General features: G+C 50.2%; 1 protein-coding gene and 1 long non-coding RNA gene across 3 annotated transcripts; one reads left to right on the top strand and one right to left on the bottom strand.

The window, feature by feature from the left end:
* Positions 1-1,474: 1,474 nt before the first annotated feature.
* Positions 1,475-20,766, bottom strand: Duox2 (dual oxidase 2). 2 transcript variants are annotated; one of them, XM_048793094.1, is made up of 34 exons: positions 20,584-20,766; positions 20,076-20,159; positions 19,733-19,822; positions 19,286-19,450; positions 18,524-18,711; positions 18,191-18,392; positions 17,871-18,037; positions 17,410-17,470; positions 17,193-17,289; positions 16,663-16,753; positions 16,122-16,224; positions 15,429-15,592; positions 14,700-14,875; positions 14,385-14,503; positions 13,914-14,051; positions 13,579-13,692; positions 13,203-13,405; positions 12,718-12,903; positions 11,529-11,754; positions 11,351-11,444; positions 9,339-9,526; positions 8,730-8,799; positions 8,302-8,385; positions 7,642-7,820; positions 7,230-7,460; positions 6,950-7,049; positions 6,066-6,115; positions 5,676-5,803; positions 5,277-5,430; positions 3,937-4,169; positions 3,540-3,698; positions 3,061-3,216; positions 2,829-2,957; positions 1,475-2,568 (listed from the first exon to the last, which is right to left on the bottom strand). In XM_048793094.1, the coding sequence occupies exons 2-34, from the start codon at positions 20,143-20,145 to the stop codon at positions 2,446-2,448; spliced, it is 4,638 nt and encodes a 1,545-aa protein (XP_048649051.1). In that variant the 5' UTR covers positions 20,146-20,159; positions 20,584-20,766; the 3' UTR covers positions 1,475-2,445. The 2 variants fall into 2 exon arrangements, with proteins under 2 accessions (XP_048649051.1, XP_048649050.1); XM_048793093.1 differs by having other exon boundaries at positions 11,351-11,754.
* LOC125613309 lies at positions 9,439-11,751 on the top strand. Its single transcript, XR_007343837.1, has 3 exons — positions 9,439-9,548; positions 10,696-10,792; positions 11,318-11,751. It is a non-coding gene; the product is annotated as an uncharacterized LOC125613309 (long non-coding RNA).
* Positions 20,767-20,779: the final 13 nt, after the last annotated feature.

Below are 20,779 nucleotides of genomic sequence, written 5' to 3'. Positions count from 1 at the left end.
ACTGAGCCACATCTCCAGCCCTCTTTTTGTTTAGAGACAGGGTCTCACTGAGTTGCTTAGGGCCTTGCTAAATTTCTGATGCTGGCTTTGAACTTTCAATCCTCCTGCCTCAGCCTCCTGAGCTGCTGGGACTACAGGCATGAGCCACTGTGCCTAGCTTTCTGGACATTTTTTCAGACCACCTTGTTTACATATTTTCCAGAGTATAACTTCTTCTCCCCACATGTTTACACAGTTAATAACTTTGTTTTCTCAACCCAAGTGTGAATTGCCTGATGGTTACCTGATCCTGGGCCTTCCTGACTGACCAAGGAGAATCTGTCTCAGGCTCCAGAAAGGATGGGACCTGTTTAGGATTCTGGCAAACAGACAGACTGAAAAGACTTCTATCATCTCTTTAAGGCCTTAACTTTAATCCTGCTCATTTGGTGGCTCTCTGGGAATCAGCATGGTGTTATATAGTACATCCAGGTTGTGAATAGACACTTTGGGCTAATATCTAAAGCCTGGCTGGGAATGGAGCCAGGACTGAAGTCAGGCAGTCTAAGTGCTACCGGAGGCTATTCAAGATCATGGTGGCATGTCCCTTTGTCCAGCTAGATATGCACTTGACATTGCCTAGAGTCAGGGCAAAAGTTGACTAGAGATTCATTCATCAGTGATCACTTCCCCTAACATGGAAGGGAGAACAGGGCTGAGGACAGAGTGTTATAGATTATGGGTTATGTTAACATGACAGCCATGTTAGCACCATTCTCCAGTCTGGTAAGGACAAGTGAATTAGGATGGGACAGATAAATATTTTGAATAAATATAATAATAAATATTTAGAATAAATATAATAATAAATATTTTATATATAATAAATAAATTTTATATATAATAAATATATATAAATTTTATATATAATAAATAAATATAATAATAAATATTTAGAAAGGCATGGGAGGACACTGATAGGTAAGATCTGGGAATAAAGTTACTGGTGTATACTTGGTGAGGCGCAGGAAGGCTGGAGGCTGGGGGGCATGATGCTGTTCATAAATGGATGGACTAGTAATCATCATACGTTGTAATTAATATATTCCTACACTTTTTCTCATCAATATAATTGTTTGGGACTATTGCTATCTGACTCCCCAATACCCTTCCAGACATTTGAATAAATGAAGAAAAAGGGAAATTAAGGGATTTTTCCCTCTGAAACATTTACAGATAAAATTGGCGCAAAAATCCTAGGTCTCTTGGGTCATGATCTGTTGTTTATTCAGCTTTGTCAGAGAGATACTTTTAATATAGAGGGATAGGAACCAGAGACATCTGGCCTCTGAATAAATTCAATGAGGAGAAGAACCTGATAGGTTTGTGGAGATGGCCTGATTACAAATAATACTGTCTAGAGAACTCCATGACTCACCAATTCCACTCCTAGATATATCCCAAGAGAAATGAGTGCATCATTTTCACCAAAAGATAAGTATAAGAAGATTCATAGCAGCTTTATTTATCATCACCCAAATACAGAAACAATTCAGGGTTTATCATCAGAAGAATGGATAAACAAACTGTGGTACATCTCTCTAATGGAATACTACCCAGCAATAAAAAGGATCAAACTACTGATACAGCAGCATGAATGAATCACAAAGGCATCGTGGTGAATGAAAGAGAACAGTCTTAAAAGAGTACATTCAGCATGACCCAAACAAAGTGACAGAAATCACATTATAATTAGAGTTATCTGGTCACCTAACTCTTCTGGAATTGGGAAATGATAGAAAGTCTTAGATATGTGGCAGAGAGGCTAGACTCCCTTGGTCCCAGAGCTCAGGAATCACTCCCATAGCTCAAAGGGGTTAGGGCAACCAGCATCACTGACATTGCAAACATCAGGGCTGATGAGGCATCTTTGTTCCCTGGTGTTCTAAAGGCTCCTGACCCTCTAGGAGTGAGAAACGTGGGGGAGGGGTTGCACTTTGGAGCTGGAGGGGAAAGGCCTATGCTGAGCTGAGGCAGTCGGGCTGTTCAGGCTCTCAAGCATCACAGCTTCTGAGTTGAGCTCTGGGAAAATTCTCACTCAGAGGTACACCCACCTTCTCTTCCCTCAAAATGGTTTGGCCAAGAAAATACCAAAGCAATAGAGAAATGGGATCTATCAGAGGTAAATGATTTTGTATCTTTTCACCTCCATAGTTGTCACAAGCAGAGGCTGTCCCCTTCCAACTTTGCTTTCACATGCTGCCATGGCTTGAGCTGGAGGTGTGGGTGGGAGGCTTCTCTAACTTCTCAGAACAGAGGACAGATGGGGCATTGAGGGGTGGGTTCTTCTAGCTCTCTGGGTAAGGCCTGGAGTGGATTCTGTGAGAGAAGTTGCCAGCAGGGTTGGGGAACTGAGGTCCAGAGAGGGAGAGCAGGATACTGGAAGCAGGAACCAGGGAGGTGGGCTTAGAAGTTCTCATAGTGGTGCATGAAGTGGGCTCGGTCCTGCCTGTTGACCAGCTGACAGGCCTTCTCTACATTCTTGGTCATGCCAGGAGGGCCACAGCTAAACACCCCAATCTTGCGCACCTGTTAGGCAATTAGAAAGAGAAGGAGAGGCCTGGAGCCTTGTGATGCTCACTCTTTGAGGAAGAAACTTCTCCAACTTAGCCAGAATGACCTGAGATCTACCCCAGGCCCTGAGGAGGAGGCTTGAGCTGTGGGGGAAGTCCTCCTCTAACACTTTACCCCATCCTGGGGTCCAGTGGAATTCTCTATTCAGGATAGAGCTGCAGGATGCTTCAGGGCCAAGACGACCAGAGTCCCAGGGAAGGAGGGGTCAGACCAACCTGTGGGTGGACCTCTTGCAGGGAGTTGAAGAAGGGCTCAAAGGGGGGGCGGCCAAAGTGGGTGACAGAGCGCAGGCCCGTGAACAGACTCCGATTCAGCACCTTCTGGAAGTGTCGCTCACAGATGTACTGAGGAGGGAGGGATGGAGGAAGGTCACAGCCAGGCACACCAGGGTCAACTCTTAGCCCAAATGGTGGCTCACCTGGTCTGCCTGGCTGGCCCTGACCTTACCAACATGGTGGTCCTGAGGTCAAACTTCTCAGCCAGCTGGGTGATGTAGATGTGCACAGACACCAGGTCCTGGCAGTCATTCTCCTCTACCTCCCTGATGATGTCAGCCAGCCACTCGAACTGCCGCTGGGTCCGTGTCACCCAGATGAAGTAGATCTGGGGGCACAAGCCAGAGCTCAGGACCAGCTCAGCTCAGGCTCCCTGCATCCCTGGGACCTTCACCTGAGAGGCTGGGAAGCTTCAGACTGCCCACATACAAGAAAGCTCTGATCCCAGCCAGGCTTCTGAGGATCTGCTGGGGACAGATCCTTCTGGCTATCCCCCTACCTTCCCTCAGTTAGCAGCTGGAAAATTGGGTATGAACGCTTTTAGACTTGCACCTAAAAGCCAGGGCCTTTCCCTCATGCTCTTCTGCTGAGACTCTGGAACACAATCAGGATGCCTGTTCCCCATTTGAAGAATGGGAGAGGGATGCTCACCTTTTTACAGAGCATTTGGTTGCCCAAGGCTGATTTAAAGATCAGGTCTTTGAGGATGGAGGCAAAGGGGGTGACCCCAATGCCCCCTCCTACTAGTACTGACACCTCAAACTTATGCCACTCCTGGTGGCCCTCTCCGAATGGTCCATCCAGGTACAGCTGTCAAGAGAAGAGGAAGATGAGATGAGCCCAGCCACTCTCCAGCTCTGAGACCAGAAACAGATGGTGGAGGAAGCAGAAGAAGGATGGGGACAGAGCACCTAGTGTCTTCTGGGACACCCCAGCCCCCTCCCAACCCAACCTTCAAGTGTCTAGAGTACCTATTCTCAGGATAGGGAAGGCAAGGACCTTCTACTGATGGCAAAGGCCTCAAAGTGGGGTTCCCAGTGATGGGTACCTTTGGGTATCTGGCACAGCCTTGGCTTGTCAGGGGTGAGTAGATCTCCCTGAGGCGAGTAGTCCAGGGCCCCACAGCCCGAATGTGCAGGCTGAGTGTGTCCTCATGGGGCGCAGAGGTCAGCGTGAATGGGTGGTATTCATTGGTCCCCAGAGCCAGGCAAGCAATCCGCACCCACTGCCCTGACTTGTACTCAAAGTCCTGGGGCCGCTCAAACTGCAAGTGGGTCACTCCTGGAAGTCATGGGCAAGAAAAGGCATAGATGATAAGGCCTGCTCCTAGTACCTGAGGACTGACAGGTATCTGTTCTCTACATGCTCCTAGGCCCAGGGAGTGTTACATGGTCACATGATCTGGGCGAATGGGTTCTTGTGTCTGAGAGTAGGAAGATCCCCTTTTCTGTTTTCTGGTTAACATAAGAGTTGGGCTTCTCTGCTCCCTTGTTCCAGCCCCTCTCTTCCTCTCACCGCCCTCTCCCTGCAAAGGCCCAGGCCCTGAATTCTAGCTGGTGGAGTGGAGGGACCTTAGGCTCTCCAGGGATCATCTCAGTGTTTATCATACCTCCTCCATTTGAGGGTAACCACTGTGATGAGTCCTGTCTGCGTGCCTGCTACGTATCATTTATCTAATGTTTTTCTTTAAATTGACTTATTTTTCAATCCAATTTATCTTGACGAGAAACTTTATCACTAAGGTAAGGTGCTGAGTAGAAAGCCACGTGTTTTATTACCAAATCTCAGCTGGGTACTGTTTGTTGCCTGGCTACAGTTGAGTCTCAGGTCTGATAAATCTTTATTGAAAAAGGAAGCTAGCAAATACTGAAGCATATCAAAGGCATACCTACACCACTTCCAGACTTGGTCCTAAAATAATCTTGATTGAAATGAGATTAATTTTCTTGCAGTATGAGTCTTGAAGGTTAGACAACCTGGGACACCTAATATCATCATCCACCACCCTCCACGGTAATATGAATCCTCACTTAGGCTAACCCTGACCCTCAATAACAGGCTGGCAATCAGGGCCATTTGGCTGTCTCTGAAGGTGCTGTTCTAAGAGGACATATGGTTCCCTGCCCTGTACTTCTGCACCCAGGCCACACATGTGGGGGTTATTCTCATTCTTAAACCCCTCTGCTTCTCTTTCAGGCATCTTTTCCCATAGTCACTTCTCATTGTCTGCAAGTCTCTTTTGGAGATAAATGCAGCCCTTTCTGAGGCTGCATTTCTATCAGGAAAGCTTCAGGAATCCCAAAGTGGGTATCAGAAATGATGATGGGGATCAGAAGGACTAGTGTGCTTCTCCTGTGTTGGGGAGCTGGAGTCAAGCCGGGCTGGTACCTGAAGGCAGCAGTTCCACTTTCACCACGCTGATCTCCACCTTCTTCCGGCTCAGGCTCACCAGCTTGTCTCCCCCATAGATAATTGCTGGGACCAGGAAGTAGATGTGGAAACTGGGCAGCTGGATCAGAGCGTAGCTGCCATGGATGATGAGCTGCAGACAGGGCCAGTTAGTATACCTCAAGCCTAGTCAGGTCCCCACCCTGCACCCCGCCTCTTGCCCGGTTACTTCCCTCCCAGGCACCAGGGTAGATGGGGCTGCAAATACTTGAGTCTGGGTTTCAGATCTCAGGGTCTCAGTCTGAGATCTTGGATCTAATTTCCCAGCTCCATCCTTTACTGCCACTCCCATCCGGAGTACTCTCCTCCATGCCTGTTGCTGCCCAGAGAATTCCTCACCAGGGCATAAAGCAGGACATAAAGGTGGTGGGTCAGCCAGAAGCCCCGGAAGCTGCGGTGGCGGAAGTGGTGAGAAGCGAAGACATACATGATGGCCAGGATCAGGAGCAGGAGGACCCCTGTCATACCTGAGAACAAGAAGACAAGTTCAGTGACTAGTCAGTATCTCAGCCTGGGCTGAAAATAGACACAGAATATTCCCCATTCTGCCCTCCTTCCTCTCTCATCCTTAGAATGGCCTGCCTGGAGAGGCTAGAGCCGGGGCTTGTGCAGCAGGCTAGAAAATGAACCAGTGGCCAGTAAAGACCCATGTGTATATAAGGAAATGGAGGCAAAAGTAGAAGCCCTCAGACAGAATCCCCAGATCCCATATAGAGCCCCAGTCCCTACCTGGAACTGTCTCAAAGAACCACCAGTAGTACTTCTGAGGAAGCTTAGACCTGTGGGGCAAAGACACATTGAGCCTCTGAGATACACTGAGGCAGGAGGGGCTCCACCGCTGTCATACACAGTCTAACTGTTCCTGCTGGCCCTGACTGCTGAGGTTACTAGGCCTCCACCTAGATGACAATTAGTATATCTCAAGTGATTCTTCCAAGGAACATGGCACCCAGCCTCCCCCAGTTCTACCCTTTGCACGCTCAGCAAATTTTCCTCCCATGTTATCCTAAATTCTCTTACTGCAGTTGACTCTTGTTTCCTTGAGTGCTCGGTTCATTATTTTGTATCCATAAAGACAGAGATTTATGTTTTTGTTTTTGTTTTAAATTTTGTTAGTAGCCAGTGGATTTTTTACTTTATTTCTTTACTTATATGTGGTGGTAAGGATCGAACCCAGGGCCTCACACATGCCAGGCAAGCGCTCAACCACTGAGCCACAACCCCAGCCCCTAGATTTATGTTTTGTTCACCACTCTATCCCTAGGTTTACAGCTATACCAGGCACACAGTAAATTCTCAGTAAGTATGTGTAGAATGATTACATGTATCTTAACATCCCTACTCTTTGGCACCTGGCTGGATACCCAGGACATGGTCCATAAATGTTTGCCCAATGAATAGATGGTAAGCGGAAATGGCAAGCTGTGTGTCACATCTTTCCTGGCCAATCATAGTCAGCTTCCTTAAGGCAAGGAAATCACCTTTCAGTTTCCCTCAGTGGGATAACTTTGCATCTTCACTCAGTGAGAATCTGAGGATCTTTGGCTATCTCTTTTCTATTACACCTTCCAGCCCACCCAGGAGACCCAGGGAGCACCTTCCCCAGAACTGACCCATCATTCACAAAGACGTTGGGGAATACACAGGCCATCAGGCTGAGAGGGCTGATTGAGAAGATGTAGATATTGACCGCGTGGCCAGCACTGTGCAAAACTGAAAAAGACAATATCAGAGAGAGGTGCCAGCCAGGGCTGACTCTACCTTTAGTCCAGAGTGGGAGAGACAGCACCAGAGGAGAGAGAGAGGTATAAAGAGCTCCAGCCTTCTCACTGTTTCCCCCCAAACTAGACCTATGGGGCTGAAACAAAGGGGAGAAGGCCAGGAGCCACATACTGGCCAGGATAACAGCACCCATGGCAATCCAACGATGGAAGTCCACAGCAGCATCAAAGGGCACGTATCGATTGAGGAAGGTCTCTCTCAGGAAGGTGATGAGGTTGCGACACATAGTTAGCAGTATGTAGGAATACATGAAGGAGATGCTGGCTGCTGTTCCTCGTGACAGGATGATGCCCACATAGGTGGTCTCTTCAATGTCCGTGGGTGGTGAGGCAAAGGCATAGTCTGGGGCCAGAGATGGGTAGATCAGCATGGCCCAAGATGCATGGTCATGAGCCCAAGTCAGAACACTTGGCCTCTTCCATCCAGGCACTGAGGACCAGGAAGAACAACCAGAGGGCTCTCCATTCCTCCCTGAGGGGCAGGGCCTGCTCCCTGCCCACTGCCCACAGCCTGAAGCTCTTACAGTAGGCACGCTCTGCAAACAGGCCCACACAGATGGCTGAGAAAACGGTGATGCAAACAATATGGCGCCGATAGTTCTCCACAAAGCGCTTGAATTGCTGCAGCTTCTGGGCCAGGAGGCCTCGTGGCATCTTCTCCTGTAGTGCCTCTGTGTACAGCTGGGGAGAGGACCCCATCACCCTGTACCGGTGGGAGGCAGGGTGCTGGTGAGAGAGGAGTACCCTGGCCTTCCCTCAGTGCCTATGAGAACCAGGGTCAGGATGGACAAAGGAAGAAAGGCAGCCTCCCACTCCCCCAACTCTACTTCCATCTTCACTTGCTCTATCCATCCCCTCTTCTGTTTCTCCATAACTCTACCTCTTCTTCCTTCTCCTCTTTCTTTTGTCCTTCCCCTGTCCTGCTCCCTATACAGGCCCACCACTGTGCCCAAGGAGTCAGGAGTCAGGTGACCCCTTACTACCATCTTGGTGTTGCTTCTGAGCCAGGGCCCTTGCCTGAAGAACGGGTATAGAGATTGACACTCTAGCCCCAGTCATCTAGTGGGATAAGTGGAATGAGCCTCAGAATGATCCCTTTTAGTCAAGGAGATGTGGGCAGGACCCAGAGGCCCTGAGACTTCTCTTCATGTCTTTCTGGCCCCAGAGATCCAGAAAACACTCACTTTTTGCCAAACCTCTTCTTTATCCCAGAGCCTCCCAACTCTGGAGCTTCTGAAGCAGGGAGTCCCGGTTCCTGGGAGCAGGAGCTGAAAAAAGAAAATGGAGCCTGTGTCTTAATACCCAGGAGAAGAAACTGTCGGTTCAAAGCTTGGGGCAGAGGCAAACCAGGGAGCAAGGGGAGAATGACTATAGTCTTCTCATCTGTTCTGTAGGATGACTCCAGCCTGGAGTGGCAGGAAGAGAGACAAAGTCCTGAGCAGTATGGGGTGTGGGAGGAAGCTGTAATTTGGGCTGAAACTGACCATGGTGATAAGAACTACTTTCAGAGGGCAAATATCTGACCCTGGGGATTGATTGGCCAGCCCTACTTCCTTCATTCTCTGCAGGATACCTAGTTAAGGAGACCTCCCTGTTCCTTATTCCTGTTTACCATTTCCTAGGATTCCGAGTGATGAATGAGACTCGACAGTTGATGTTTTGTTTAAAGATATCTCCAACACCTGGAAAGGAGAACAGAGGCTGGACTGGGTTTCCCATGAGGGCAGTGGGGTGATGGAGGGTGGAAGACTGACCTCTCCTCCCCATCCCTCTGCAAAGGCTACCAAGGCACTTGCTGGTGACTTAGTCATATCTGACCCTGCTCTGCTCTCTTTCCACATAAAGCACCCGCAGTACATTGGGAAGACAATGTGGCAACTTTGTGCTATCAGAAAAAGAGGGAGCCTCTGGGCAGATGCAATCCTATATGTCCTTTGTGTAAAAAAAAAAAATAGTGCTTCCTTCACTGGCCAGATACACCTCAGGTCAATGCCTGTGGCTTTAGCAGTGTGTTGCTGGATTTCAGTTGCCCCTTGGCCTCAGTAAGCATCTTCGTGCAGTATACAACTTGTATATCCATATATGATGCCCTGAATACATGTGCCTGGCTCAGAAGGCACCAAGGACTCAGAAGAATAAGACCTAGGTACTGTCCACCATGAGTTCTTATTTTGAAGACTGCCATTTCCTAACTCCAACAATTCCTTACACACTCACATACCTCCACCTCCACTTTTGACACAGAGCTGTGTGAAGCGAAGCTCATTGTCATGGTCCCGAAGCATGAAGTGAAAGTCTTCCCATGTTAGCTCCTCCTTGTCCTGGAAGCCAGACTCTCGAAACATGGACTCCACCACCTCAGCCAGCTGTGCCTTGGACAGGCAGTTGTTGGAGATCTCAATGAAGGACCTGTGGAGGACCAGAGACAGAGGTCAGTCCAATGAGGTCAGACTTGGACAGGTGCAGGGTGAGGCAGCTCAAGATTACCTAAGGTGTACTACAAGTGACCTGGGAAATGGCCCTGAGAAGATGCTCATCTGGCCTGAAGTTGACACTAATGTGGTTAGGGTGTTCAAAATATAGAACAGAATTGAAAGTGACCTTGACTAGTAAGAAAAAGCAGCCTTTGAACCAGAGGGCATCTACCACTGGGAATAAATATCCACTTAGTGCGTGGACATATCCATTGTGTGCCACAGCCCTGTCTCATGATGGGCTTTCTGCCACTTCCCATAGCTACCCCTGGGCTCCCACTTTGACATTCCAGTGAAGGCACCAGACAGTAGGGTGGGGAGATATAGCTGTGATGGCTACTGCTTCCTAGGGCAACACTCTAGGGCACAGGCAGGTGTGTCTCCACACCTAATCTGACAGCACCCAAGTGGTAGCTACAGTGGCCAAACTCTTTCCTTAGGTTGTGCTTTGGGACAAAAACCAACCAGGCGAGAATGTGCAAATCCACCAGAAAAAGACCTGGGCTACATGGCAAGAACTGCCATCACATTAAAAAGCATCATCTCACTGAGGCTCAGCAAGAACCATACTGAGTTACAGGGCAAGAAAGTGGGAACTCAGCCCTCGGTGATCAGGGCCTTCTCCTGCATTCCTAGGAGCTGTGTGAAGCACTGAGGGCTGGGCTGGCAATGACACACAAGGGAGGTACAGACTGAAATTAGCTTTGAGAAGCCTACATCTAGTTGGGGTATCTGGAATTTGGCAGGTAAGGGGCATGCTTAAAGAAAGAAAAGAGTGAAAGAGAATAGAATTGTTACAAGATCTGCCAGGCACAGTGGCACATGCCTGTAATCCCAGCGGCTCGAGAAGCTGAGGCAGGAGGATTGTGAGTTCAAAGCCAGCCTCAGTAATGGCGAGGCACTAACAACTCAGTGAGACCCTGTCTCTAAAGAAAATAAAATACAAACTAGGGCTGACAATGTGGCTTAGTGGTCGAGTGCCCTGTGTTCAATCCCCAGAAACCAGCCCCCCTGCAAAAACAAAACAAAAGAATTATTACAAGAATCTAGGCTGCTGTATTTATGCTATTTATTCATTTACTCATTTCACTTTGTCTTATTTAGTTAACCATGTGTGGAATGCTTGCTATGTGTCAATCTCTGTGTGGAGGAAGCCTATTCAACAAGGAACACAGAGAGATGAGTCTCACCCTATGGCAAGGTATTATCTTCAGAAATGAGAAATCGATGATACTCAAAGCTGGTCTTTATCAACACACCAAAACCAGAAATGGCTTAAGAAACAGGAAGAAAGAAGGGTTCGAATATAGAGGAACTTTCCTATTGTTTCTTCTCCTATTGTGGTGATTGATATTAGAGAGTGACCAAGGTCATCCTTGCATTATTTCGTTGTGTAAAGCAGTTTTGGTTATGTGGTAAAAGAGTTTACAGAGACCCAAAGGCATCTAAAGGGATTAAATAGTCTTCTGTTGTTGTTCATATTGGTATTAGTTGTTTTTTTTTTTTTTGGCTTGTTTATTTGCATGTCGTTTAAAAGTAGGGAGACTTTCCTGGCTGCTGTTGACAGTGCAGGTATAGACCCTGCTTGAGGCAGGTAAACCTTTGAAGCCGGGTGTTCTAAGAATCTAGCATGCAGTGTCCAGGTCACCTTTCAACATAGATGGCCAACTAGCTGCCTCTCCTGCCCTCCTCTGACCTGACCTGTTTTTCTGTTTAAAATGTCCAGGACGTCTCAGGATTGGAAGGGCCCACCTCATACCGCATCATGGTGAAGAATTCATCCTTGGAGAGGAAGCCATTCCCATCCAGATCATACATGGTGAACATCAGGCGGGATTTATCTTCCGGGGAGCCTGGGGGAGACAGGGAGATGCAAACCACCTCCCCATGTAGAGACCTTCGATAACTCAGATGGCCTGCTGTCCCTGGCCTCCTACCTTTCATGAAGACCACTAGGATGTCCAGGAACTCCCGGAAGGACAGGTAGCCATTACCATCCTTGTCAGCCAGAGAGAACATGGACTCCACAAACATGTCCTGGGGCTTGAGGCCCAGGGACTCGGCAAACTCAGCCCTGCTCAGCTCACAGGTCAGGGCCTGCCGCACCTTCTGGGATGAGTCCAGGGGCAGGGTCCCTGCATCTGCCTGGTTGATGTCCAGCACCTGTACTTGGGCAACAGCAGAGGAAGGGAGAGAAGGGCATAAGGCCTGGACTGGAAGCAGTTCAGTGACTGTTCACATTTCCCCAGGGTACATTTCAGAAAGGCTGAGCCTAGATGCTTAGATATATTGACTTGAGCCTCTGCTCTCCTATGGTGGGGGTGAGGACTGAATCTCTAGCATCCTGCCCACTTCTCCCTGGAATCAAGCACCATATGATGGGGGTGGTGATGACAGAAGGAAAGTGGAGAGCAGGGGTGAGTGGTAAAGTTGGGAAATGGAAACTGAAAGAGCCTATGCTGGGGACAGATGTTAATCACAGACAGGGTGAACAGGCAGGAAGAGACTGGGGCTATGCTTTCATGCCAGTTCAGATAGGGCTGCCATGTACCTATGATTTTGTCTCTGCCCATGTGCAAAGAGTTTAAAAGTTACATGTAACTTCCATTTTTTTAAACACCTATGACTTACCAAGCACATCAGCTAAGCACTACATATAGAACAGTGTTTTCCAAAATTGAGCTAGCCCAAGGATCAGGAGAGCTTATTAAAACACAGACTGCTGGGTCCCACCCCCAGAGTGCTTCCTTCAGTTTCTTTGGAGAGGGGCCTGAGAATTTTCATTTCTAACAAGTTCCCAGGTGAGGTTGATGCTGCCGGTCCAGGGGCCAACCTCTGAGAGCATGCCATGTAAACTATTTCACTGGATCCTCACAACACCACCAGAGTGGGATGGATACAATTTTAATCACTCTTTCAGAGGTGAAGAAGTAGAGATACAGATCTAAAATAATGTAACTTGTCTATGATCATGTAGCATGTAAGCAGCTCAGCTGAGATCCAAACAAGGATGTCTGTCTCCAGCCCAAAGAGTGGAAGCTAGTCCACTCAAGTGGGGTCCTATCCAGCCTAGGTTGGCCCCATCCCCTGGTCTGGGCCCATCTCCAAAGGCACAAGGCATGGCACCTGAGCAAAAAGTTGTCTGAAGAAGATCTCCAGGATACGCCCACGCTGCTGCTTGGTCACAGCCTTCCTGAACAGCTCACTCTCTCCCATCTCAGCCACGTGGAGGTCCAGAGCCCAGAACATACAGAGGCCTTGCAGTTGCTGCACAAAGACACCCCGCTCCTCTTCACTGGTAAATAGCAGCACCTGGGTGAAAGAAAGACCCTGCCACACTTGGGAGTTCAAGTTTCCTGTCCAGCCTCTCCTTGAAGGACACTGGGTTGAAGGAAGGAGAGAAAAGCTCTTCCCGGTCTATCTGGGCTGAACCAAGTGAATGGCCTAAGGGGTAAAGTTGAGTCTGGGGCCTCTGAAAGGAGTCCCTGTTCCCAGCATAGCCCTTTACAGGTGATCTCTGTAGTTGAGGATGAGGTGGCCTGAGAGGACTTGCTTATGAGAGGAGAGATGTGCAAAAGCAGCCCAGGTCAGGGAGGCAGGACAAGCTGTACCAGGTCATACTCCTTGGGGATCTTGAGCAGCAGAGTGCGGCACCCACGGTTGCTGGACAGGATGAGGTTGACTTGCTGCAAGGGCTGCAGCTGGATGGTGCGGAGCACAGTGAGACGTCTGTCAAGGACCTGTAGGCACCTGTCTGGAAGCAGCTGGATGGTGATGGGACAGCTCTTCTCCTTGGGGCCTGGCCACTCCATTGCTAGGGAAGGGATGATTTGGCAGTAATTAAGCAGACATCCTTAGGCCTATACTGCTCTGCAAATCTGAGCAGATACCCTAAAGCCTGTTTTTTTGCCCCACTTTGTAACTTGGTTCTTTGTCTCAGGCCTCCCATCCTCCCATCTTCCTTTATTTCCTTCAGCCTCATCTCACCTGTCACTCCATCTTTGACTGCTTCTATCTCCACACTCTCTTTGCCTTTCTTTTGTAGTTTCTTGCGCTCTTGGTTCCGCAAATGAGCCACCATCCCAGAGATAACCAAACTCACTGACAGGAATCAGAAGAGGTCAGTGGGGAGGAGAACCCTTCAACTACAGCTTCAGTGGGTAAAGAGGGTGCTGCCCCTACTTTCCTAAGAGCCTTTGAGCATGGCCTCAAACTGTGCCCAGGAGCTAGCCCTGTAGGTCAACAGGTAATGAGGGGATGGGCCAGTCTGTGGGGAAGAGGGGGCCAGACGAAGAGAAATAGGGAAGGGCCAAAAAGCTCACCTAATGGAAAGCAGCAGAGAGCCACAATGATGAGGCCATAACCAGGACCACTGCCCTTGAAGTAGTCAAGCACGGTAAGGGGTGCACAGTGGGGCAGGCCCTTGGTTGTGAGCTGCTGGGGCTGCGGGCAAGGTGAGCCTGGGGAAGAGGGCATGAAGACCTCAAAGTCCAAGGGTCATACTCCTTGGGCAGGTCTCCTTCTCCTCTTGGAAAGGACCCAGGTGTCCTCCACCCTCCCCAGGCCCACTTCTTTAAAACTTGTTTCCTCTGAAAGATCCCTTCCACGTCCCATTTCTCTGCATCCAAATAGCTTGACTGCAGGGTGCAGTCCTCCTAGCAGTCCTGTCTACTCTATGGGGACCAGCCTAATATAGACCTCTCAGTCAAACCCTGGACTGCACCGAGTGATTCTCCCCCACAATCTGGATCCTTCTCTGGCTACTTTCACTTGTGTTCTCCAGGGCCACTGACCATTATGCCAGACAAAGACATTGGGCTGTAGGACACTGGGGTCCACGTTGGTGACGGCTACCAGCACATCCCTCAGGGTGGTGTTTCTGATGCCTGCAATCTCTTCCTTGGTGAACAACCTGAGTTGGGGAAAGATGGAGTTGGGTGGGAAGGGAATGCAGGCCTCCAGCAATCCAGGCTCAAGGACCCAGAAAAGAAAAGAAACCTGAAGGGAATGGAAATGGTGTGGTAGGCCAACTGGGAATCAAGGGCCTATGGGGGCATTCTAAGGCCAGGCCAACATGGAGTATGAGGTGGGCCCCGGGCAGGCCTTACCCATTCCTAGTGTTCTCAAACCAATAGCGGTCGCCATCCCGTAGCCGCACGAACTGGCTGAGAACGATGTTACTGAACAGAGGTCCAGGGTCCCCATAACTCTCTAGGAGCCCACCCAGGAGTAGCTCTAGCCGAGACAGGTCCTGGTTGTATAGGGCAGCTGTGGCCTGCAACACCTGGAAATAACGTGTGTGTATGTATGTGTGTGTGTGCTATATTGGAAAGGGTAACCACTCTTGCCCCATCCCTCAGACACAGAACCCCAGAAGCTGCCTGCTACTCAGGCCTGGAAAGAGGTTCCTGTTCCTAGGCAGCCCCCATCAGGTGGTCACAGTCTGGTGGGAGGACCATTGTGTCCCTAGCCATGGTAAGACCCTTGTCAGGAACTTGAGGACCATACCATTACTACTCAGACTGCCTGGCCACTATAATTAGCAGTTTCATGGCCACCAACCTAATGAGGTAGGACCCTGAAGGAAAAGGACTATAGTACCCCACGGAGGGGCCATTCTTCCCCAGTGGTACAGGGTAGTAGCAAGGACCATATTCTGGAGTCAAATGGCTGAATTTAAATCATGCCTCTAGAACTCACCATTACAATGGGAACATTGATAGTATAGACATTAAAATATTCTTATGTGGATTAAATGAATAGTTTATATAAAGAATTTGGAACAGTATTGCCACAGGAAAGCTTTAGCTGCTATTATTATTATTACTACTCCTGACCTTAGGGTCCACATTGGGATTGAGGCCACTCCAATTCTTTGGGGCCTCCAATCCCAAGGCCAACAGGGCCTGGGTATAGCTGGGTAGCCCCATGTCTCGGCCACGTTGGATGCTGCTGGCCACATAATCCGTGCGGGAGAATTTGCCAGGGCCAGGCCAATAATCTGAGGAGAGACAAGACCACACACTCAGTTCTCCCAGTCCTTCTTTTCCCTGCAGCCTACATCTGGCTGTTGAACCCTCTCCCCAACCCCAGGCTCCAGCAGTCTCCTATATGAAGTCTGTGTTCATACTAATCTTGACTTGATGTGGGGCCAATGTCACCATGTGTGATCAAGGCAGTTTTTCTGATAAAAGCCTTCCTCTAAGACTCAAGATGGTTCTAGACACGAAATGGAAAATTCCCTGCCCTATTCCTCCCTAACTTCAAGACAGGGCTGGATTAAAACCGTTAGAGACCTAACTAAACACCAAAAGATTGTGGTACCATCCCTGTCCCCATACTCAGATATAATTAATTTAAAATAAAAGCAACCCAAAACTAAGAAAAATGCTCAATGTTTGTTTTCTTCTAATGACTATTTGAAGTCTGCATGTGTATCTATGTTTCTGCCCTATGGCTACTGTAGGTCTACCTGTTGATCCCTAGTCTCCCTGGCCTCTAGCCCCTATCCCTCCTGGATCTGAGCTTACCCCTCAGGTCTTCAATTACTATCCTGTCCTCCAGTTCTGAAATCTGGGACGCCATTCCCAGCAGCAGCTGATTCACCTCCTGGACGCTGTTCAGATTGGGGTTCTGGAAGTAAATAATACACTCAAAATAGACTACAGAGCCCCTTCCCAAAGTCTTCACCCTGGACCACTGCAGCACTCTAAAGGCCCTTGGTCAGTTGGAGTCAGAGTCTCTGTCTGTCTGTCTGTCTCTCTCTCCCCCTCTCTCCCTCCCTCCTTCTCTGAGATAGGGTCTTAATATGTTGCCCAGGATGGCCTTGAACTCCTGGACTCAAGGTGATCCTCCTGCCTCAGCCTCCAAGTAGCTGGGATTACAGGTATATGCCACTGTGCTCAGTACTCCCAGATTCTCTTGAGCAATTATCCCAAAATAATTTTTTCTCTGCCCTTCACCTTCCACCAACCTGAAGCAGCAACACCCGAAAACTGAAATTGTTTTTTTTTTTCTAAATGGGTGAAGATTGTCTTCCACCCACCATACCCTCCTTAACCCCAAGCTGACCTCACGAGTCCAATAGCTGTTGCAGACCCTGAGAGCTGGAGAACTGCCAAAACCATTGTTCACGACCTTCCGAAAATGACAACTGGAATTTCTGAAATGGGGAATCAAGAGCAAGTTAAGGAAATTCAGGTCAGAAGCTAAGATGGGGTTGAATCAGGTGAGTGGACTCAGTGGGGGTTGGCCAGTATCGAAGGATGTCCCATTAACTTCATTGAGCATAGCAAGGATTTGGCAATATATCTTTACTGAAGACAGAATGAGCTCTGTCTGCCCAGGGCTGGGAGGAAGGAGGGTGACCCAACTGCTGGACAAATCCTACACTCAGCAGCCTAAATTCTGTCATTAGGAAAGCTGGGGAGATTTCCCTAAGACCAAACCTCCCACCACAGGGTCCTGTGTCAGGCTCCCAAATTCTGCTTCTCTTCCTCAGTGAAAAGTGGAGGTGTGTGAAAGGTCCCAGGCCCAGAAGACTGCTCATTTAGCACCTCTTGCAGGGAACTGTGCTGCTCCCAATGCCAATGCTCCCTCACCTCATGTAGACACCAGGGGGCACCATGGTGGAGAAGAACTGCTCAGAGGCCACAACGAACTCAGGGGAGATGCTGGGGTCCGTGAAAGGACGGTACCCTGAAGGAAACAGGTCACAAAGGAGATAGGATCCTTACCCCCTCATCCTCCAACCACATGCCTGTACCTATTTTCTTTTCCCCACAATTCTTCAGCCCAGGTATTCCCCAATTCCTTCACCTGCATACTCCGGGGGCGTTTGCTGCAGGAAACTGGGCAGCCACTCATACAGAGCGATATTCTGAGAGAGGAGAGAGGAGAGGTGCATTTTGGATCTGGTGGGGCCACCAGAGAGCTGAGCCCAAGGAAAACAGGTGCAGAGCTGAAGACTCAGCAGGGGCAGTCCCTGGAGAGGCAACGCAAACAGGAGAAGTACCTGGCCTGTGCCCCACAAGGAACGAGAAATGGGGGTGGCAGAGTCGGTAAAAATAATCACAAGCAAAATCTCTCCTGTAAGTAGCACTGGGCCTCCTTATCATTGATAGGGGCTTTTAATAGACATTAGCTCCCAAGGAAGAGGAGCCTCCAGGAAAGCAGCATTTCTGGGTGAGGGTGGTCGCAGGGTGAAAAACTGTGCCAGGAAGCAGAATCTCCAGTGGACTTTCACGTGGGTGGGCAGCAGAATGAGCGGTTGTGCTGACCTGGTAGGTGGCGATGACCTTCTTGCGTGCATGCTGGAACAGCTCCTCGTCCCCCCAGTGCGGGTGCTCCTGGGCCAGCCTCTGCGCGCACAAATTGTGGTAGCGGAACCAGAGCAGGCCCAGAGCCTGCAGGAAGGGCTCCCGGTTTCCTCGCTGGGCTCCGAAGGCTGCATAGACATGGGGGGTGCACACCAGGAGACAAGGCGCTAAGTGACCTCAGGGAGCCGAAACTCACAAACCCTGGCCCGCCCTGGCTCCCACCAACCGCGGGCGCCCTGACAGCTCCACCTAGCACCCTTGCGCGGCCCCCGCAACCTCACCGTACAATCCCTGGGATCCGCGCTGCCCGGTAGCGGGGTCGGGTGCCGTCCACATGAGCAGCGGGTCCTGCGAGTCCCGGGGGAAGGCGGGGTCGGGCCCTGACGCCAGCTGTCCTCCAGAGAAGCTCCTCAGAGCATCGCTCCAGGAATGAGAGGAGCCATAGATGGCGCTGCCGTCCAGCCAGCCGGTCACCTGGTTGGTCTACGGGGGACGGGGTGGACGAGCAAGAATCAGGGAGTAGAGATGAGCAAGGAAAGACCTGAGGGTGACGGAATGGGAGGCTTCCCCTGCCCTAGATCCAGCCCTTCAGCTGGCAGCCTGGCTGGCCTCACCAGGTCCCGGGGATTGCTGGGGCTACGCCCGGTCTCCGGGTCCCAGCGGCTCCTCTGGAAGGGTAGCACCACGTTCCCCCGCTGGTCTGGATCGAACACGGGGTCTCCGGGCGGGATGTGGATATTGAGGAATTCAGCGGGACAGCCGGGCATTTCCACACTCACCAGGTCTGACAGCACGTGGTAACCTGGGAGCGTGGGGCCAAACAAGTGAGTTAAACTGTACTCTCCCGCCCTACCCACGACCAGGGAGTCCTCCAAGGGTTCTCAGGAGCTAAAAGAATTAAGTCACAAGTCGGAAAGCAAGCTCTGCCGTCAGTTTTGAGGCTTAGCCCTAGGGAGCCTCAATTTTCTAATATGTCAATGAAAATACAGTATCCTTTCCCAATGTTTTTGCGTGAACCAAATGAAATGATTAATATAAGTGATTTCCCAAGTCAGTCCCCACCCTCTAGTGGCAAAGTAGTTATCATCATCTGGGGAGGAAAGCGGTAGCGAAGGACTCAGTTCTTAGAGCTATAATGGGGTCCAATGGTGCTAATGTGTTTAGGGTAGGATTAAAAGAAAGATCAGGGAAACAAGTATCCCTGCATCGTCACCCCGAATACTTCCAAGATGAAGGCAGACTCAAATGTTGCGGGTAGGGTAAGGTGGGAGACAAAGTAGGAATCTCGGGTCTCCTTCCGACTTGTACTGGGGACCTTCTCCCCAGGCAGAGCTTCCGGTTAACCCCAGCGGGTTTTTGTTGGTGTTTGCACTCACCAAAGAATACCCCCAGCACTGTGCGGTTGCGGAGCGATGCCAGGCCGGCTCTGCCCTGTGTTGCTGCGTTGCTTAGCCTGCGCGGGTTGGGCAACAGCGGCTCCTCCAGAGCCTGATATACCCCGTCAGCGTAATTGGCAGGTACTAGACGCTGCAGCCTAGACCCTGCAAAACGCAGGGAACCCGGCTCTGTCAAAACACTCAGACCCCCTTCTACTCCAACCATTTTTTTTTCTTTTCTCTCTCTCTCTCTCTCTCTCTCTCTCTTTTCTGCCTTTCGCCTCCCTCAAACTTCCACCTCTACTGATAGGATCCCATCTCCCCTGGGGTCTCCTGATCCCAGCAGTGCATAAGTGTGGCGCGTGTCCCGCTTCCAACACTGCACTGCTTTTTCTCACAGGGGCTGCTGCGCCCCTGCGCTCCACCCACCTGGGCCCCAGGACTTACCAGCAGCACCACGCTGGTGGTGCCTCAGATTGTTGAACCAACCATCAAAGCGCTGCACTTCCCAGGGCAGTGAGGGTGCGTCCTGGCCGCCTGTGGGCACAGGGAGCATTCTCAGCACTAGCTTTCCAGTGACCTCTCCAGGACCCGACTGGCTTGGCCATGTCGCCAAGCTCCCCAACGGGATTCAAGGGGCGATACTTGCGATGTCCTGGGTATCCCATCCAGCTGGCCTGGACAGAGATCTGACTCCATATTCCAGCTACTGGAAGCCGCTTTGCCTGCACTTCTTCCTTCTCACACCCCCCTGGGTAACACCTCGCAGCTAGAGAAACCCGATACTTACTGGCTGGATCCAGGAGTCCCGTCAGCAGAGCTCCCAGGAGCACTAGTGCCTCTGGACTTGCTCGGAGCATACTGACCTTGCAGTCTGGGAAAGGGAGTGGTATGTGAGGGACATTCACTCTCCTACAGCAGATACTGTAGAAGTTCCAGCAGTTTCCACTTCTGGAGCAAAACTTCTAGAAGCATCAAGGAGGACCCTCATTCTTTACAGAATAACTTGCAACTATGAAGGCACTGAAGCTGTTCTTCACTTTTCACCCCATCGAAGAGCTAACCTCGACCTCGGAAACCATCCAGGTGTGAGTCCTCTGGGACATGTTAGTTACAGGCAGAACAACCCAACCTTCCAGAGCCCTAACTCAAAGACTGGAATCCCCTACCCCCAATCTCCCCATACTGCTTCTCCAGAGGTGATAGGGAAGGTAAAGAGGCTAATGAGCTGGGAGCCCAGGAACAATAGCCCACTCACTCCCTCCGCAATGAAGGATGAGAGCTAGAGGGGGTCCAACCTCTTAGTTTAGGGGCCCCGTCGGTGACAGACGTTTTATTTCTTCTTGGAATCTATAGTTCTCTACTCTGTTTCCTGTCTTCAGTCCGTTACTCCAGCGCTCCGGATCTTCAGCCTTCCCCGCGGCACGCTCTTCGCCCTTCTTCAGGGTCCTCAGTCTCGGGTGTCAGCTCCGGCCAGAACCGCAAAAGGTGTGA

Source organism: Marmota marmota, unplaced genomic scaffold, assembly GCF_001458135.2.
Source record: "Marmota marmota marmota unplaced genomic scaffold, marMar, whole genome shotgun sequence".
In the NCBI taxonomy this organism is placed as follows: Eukaryota; Metazoa; Chordata; class Mammalia; order Rodentia; family Sciuridae; genus Marmota; species Marmota marmota.
This window is presented reverse-complemented; position numbering and strand designations above follow the sequence as displayed.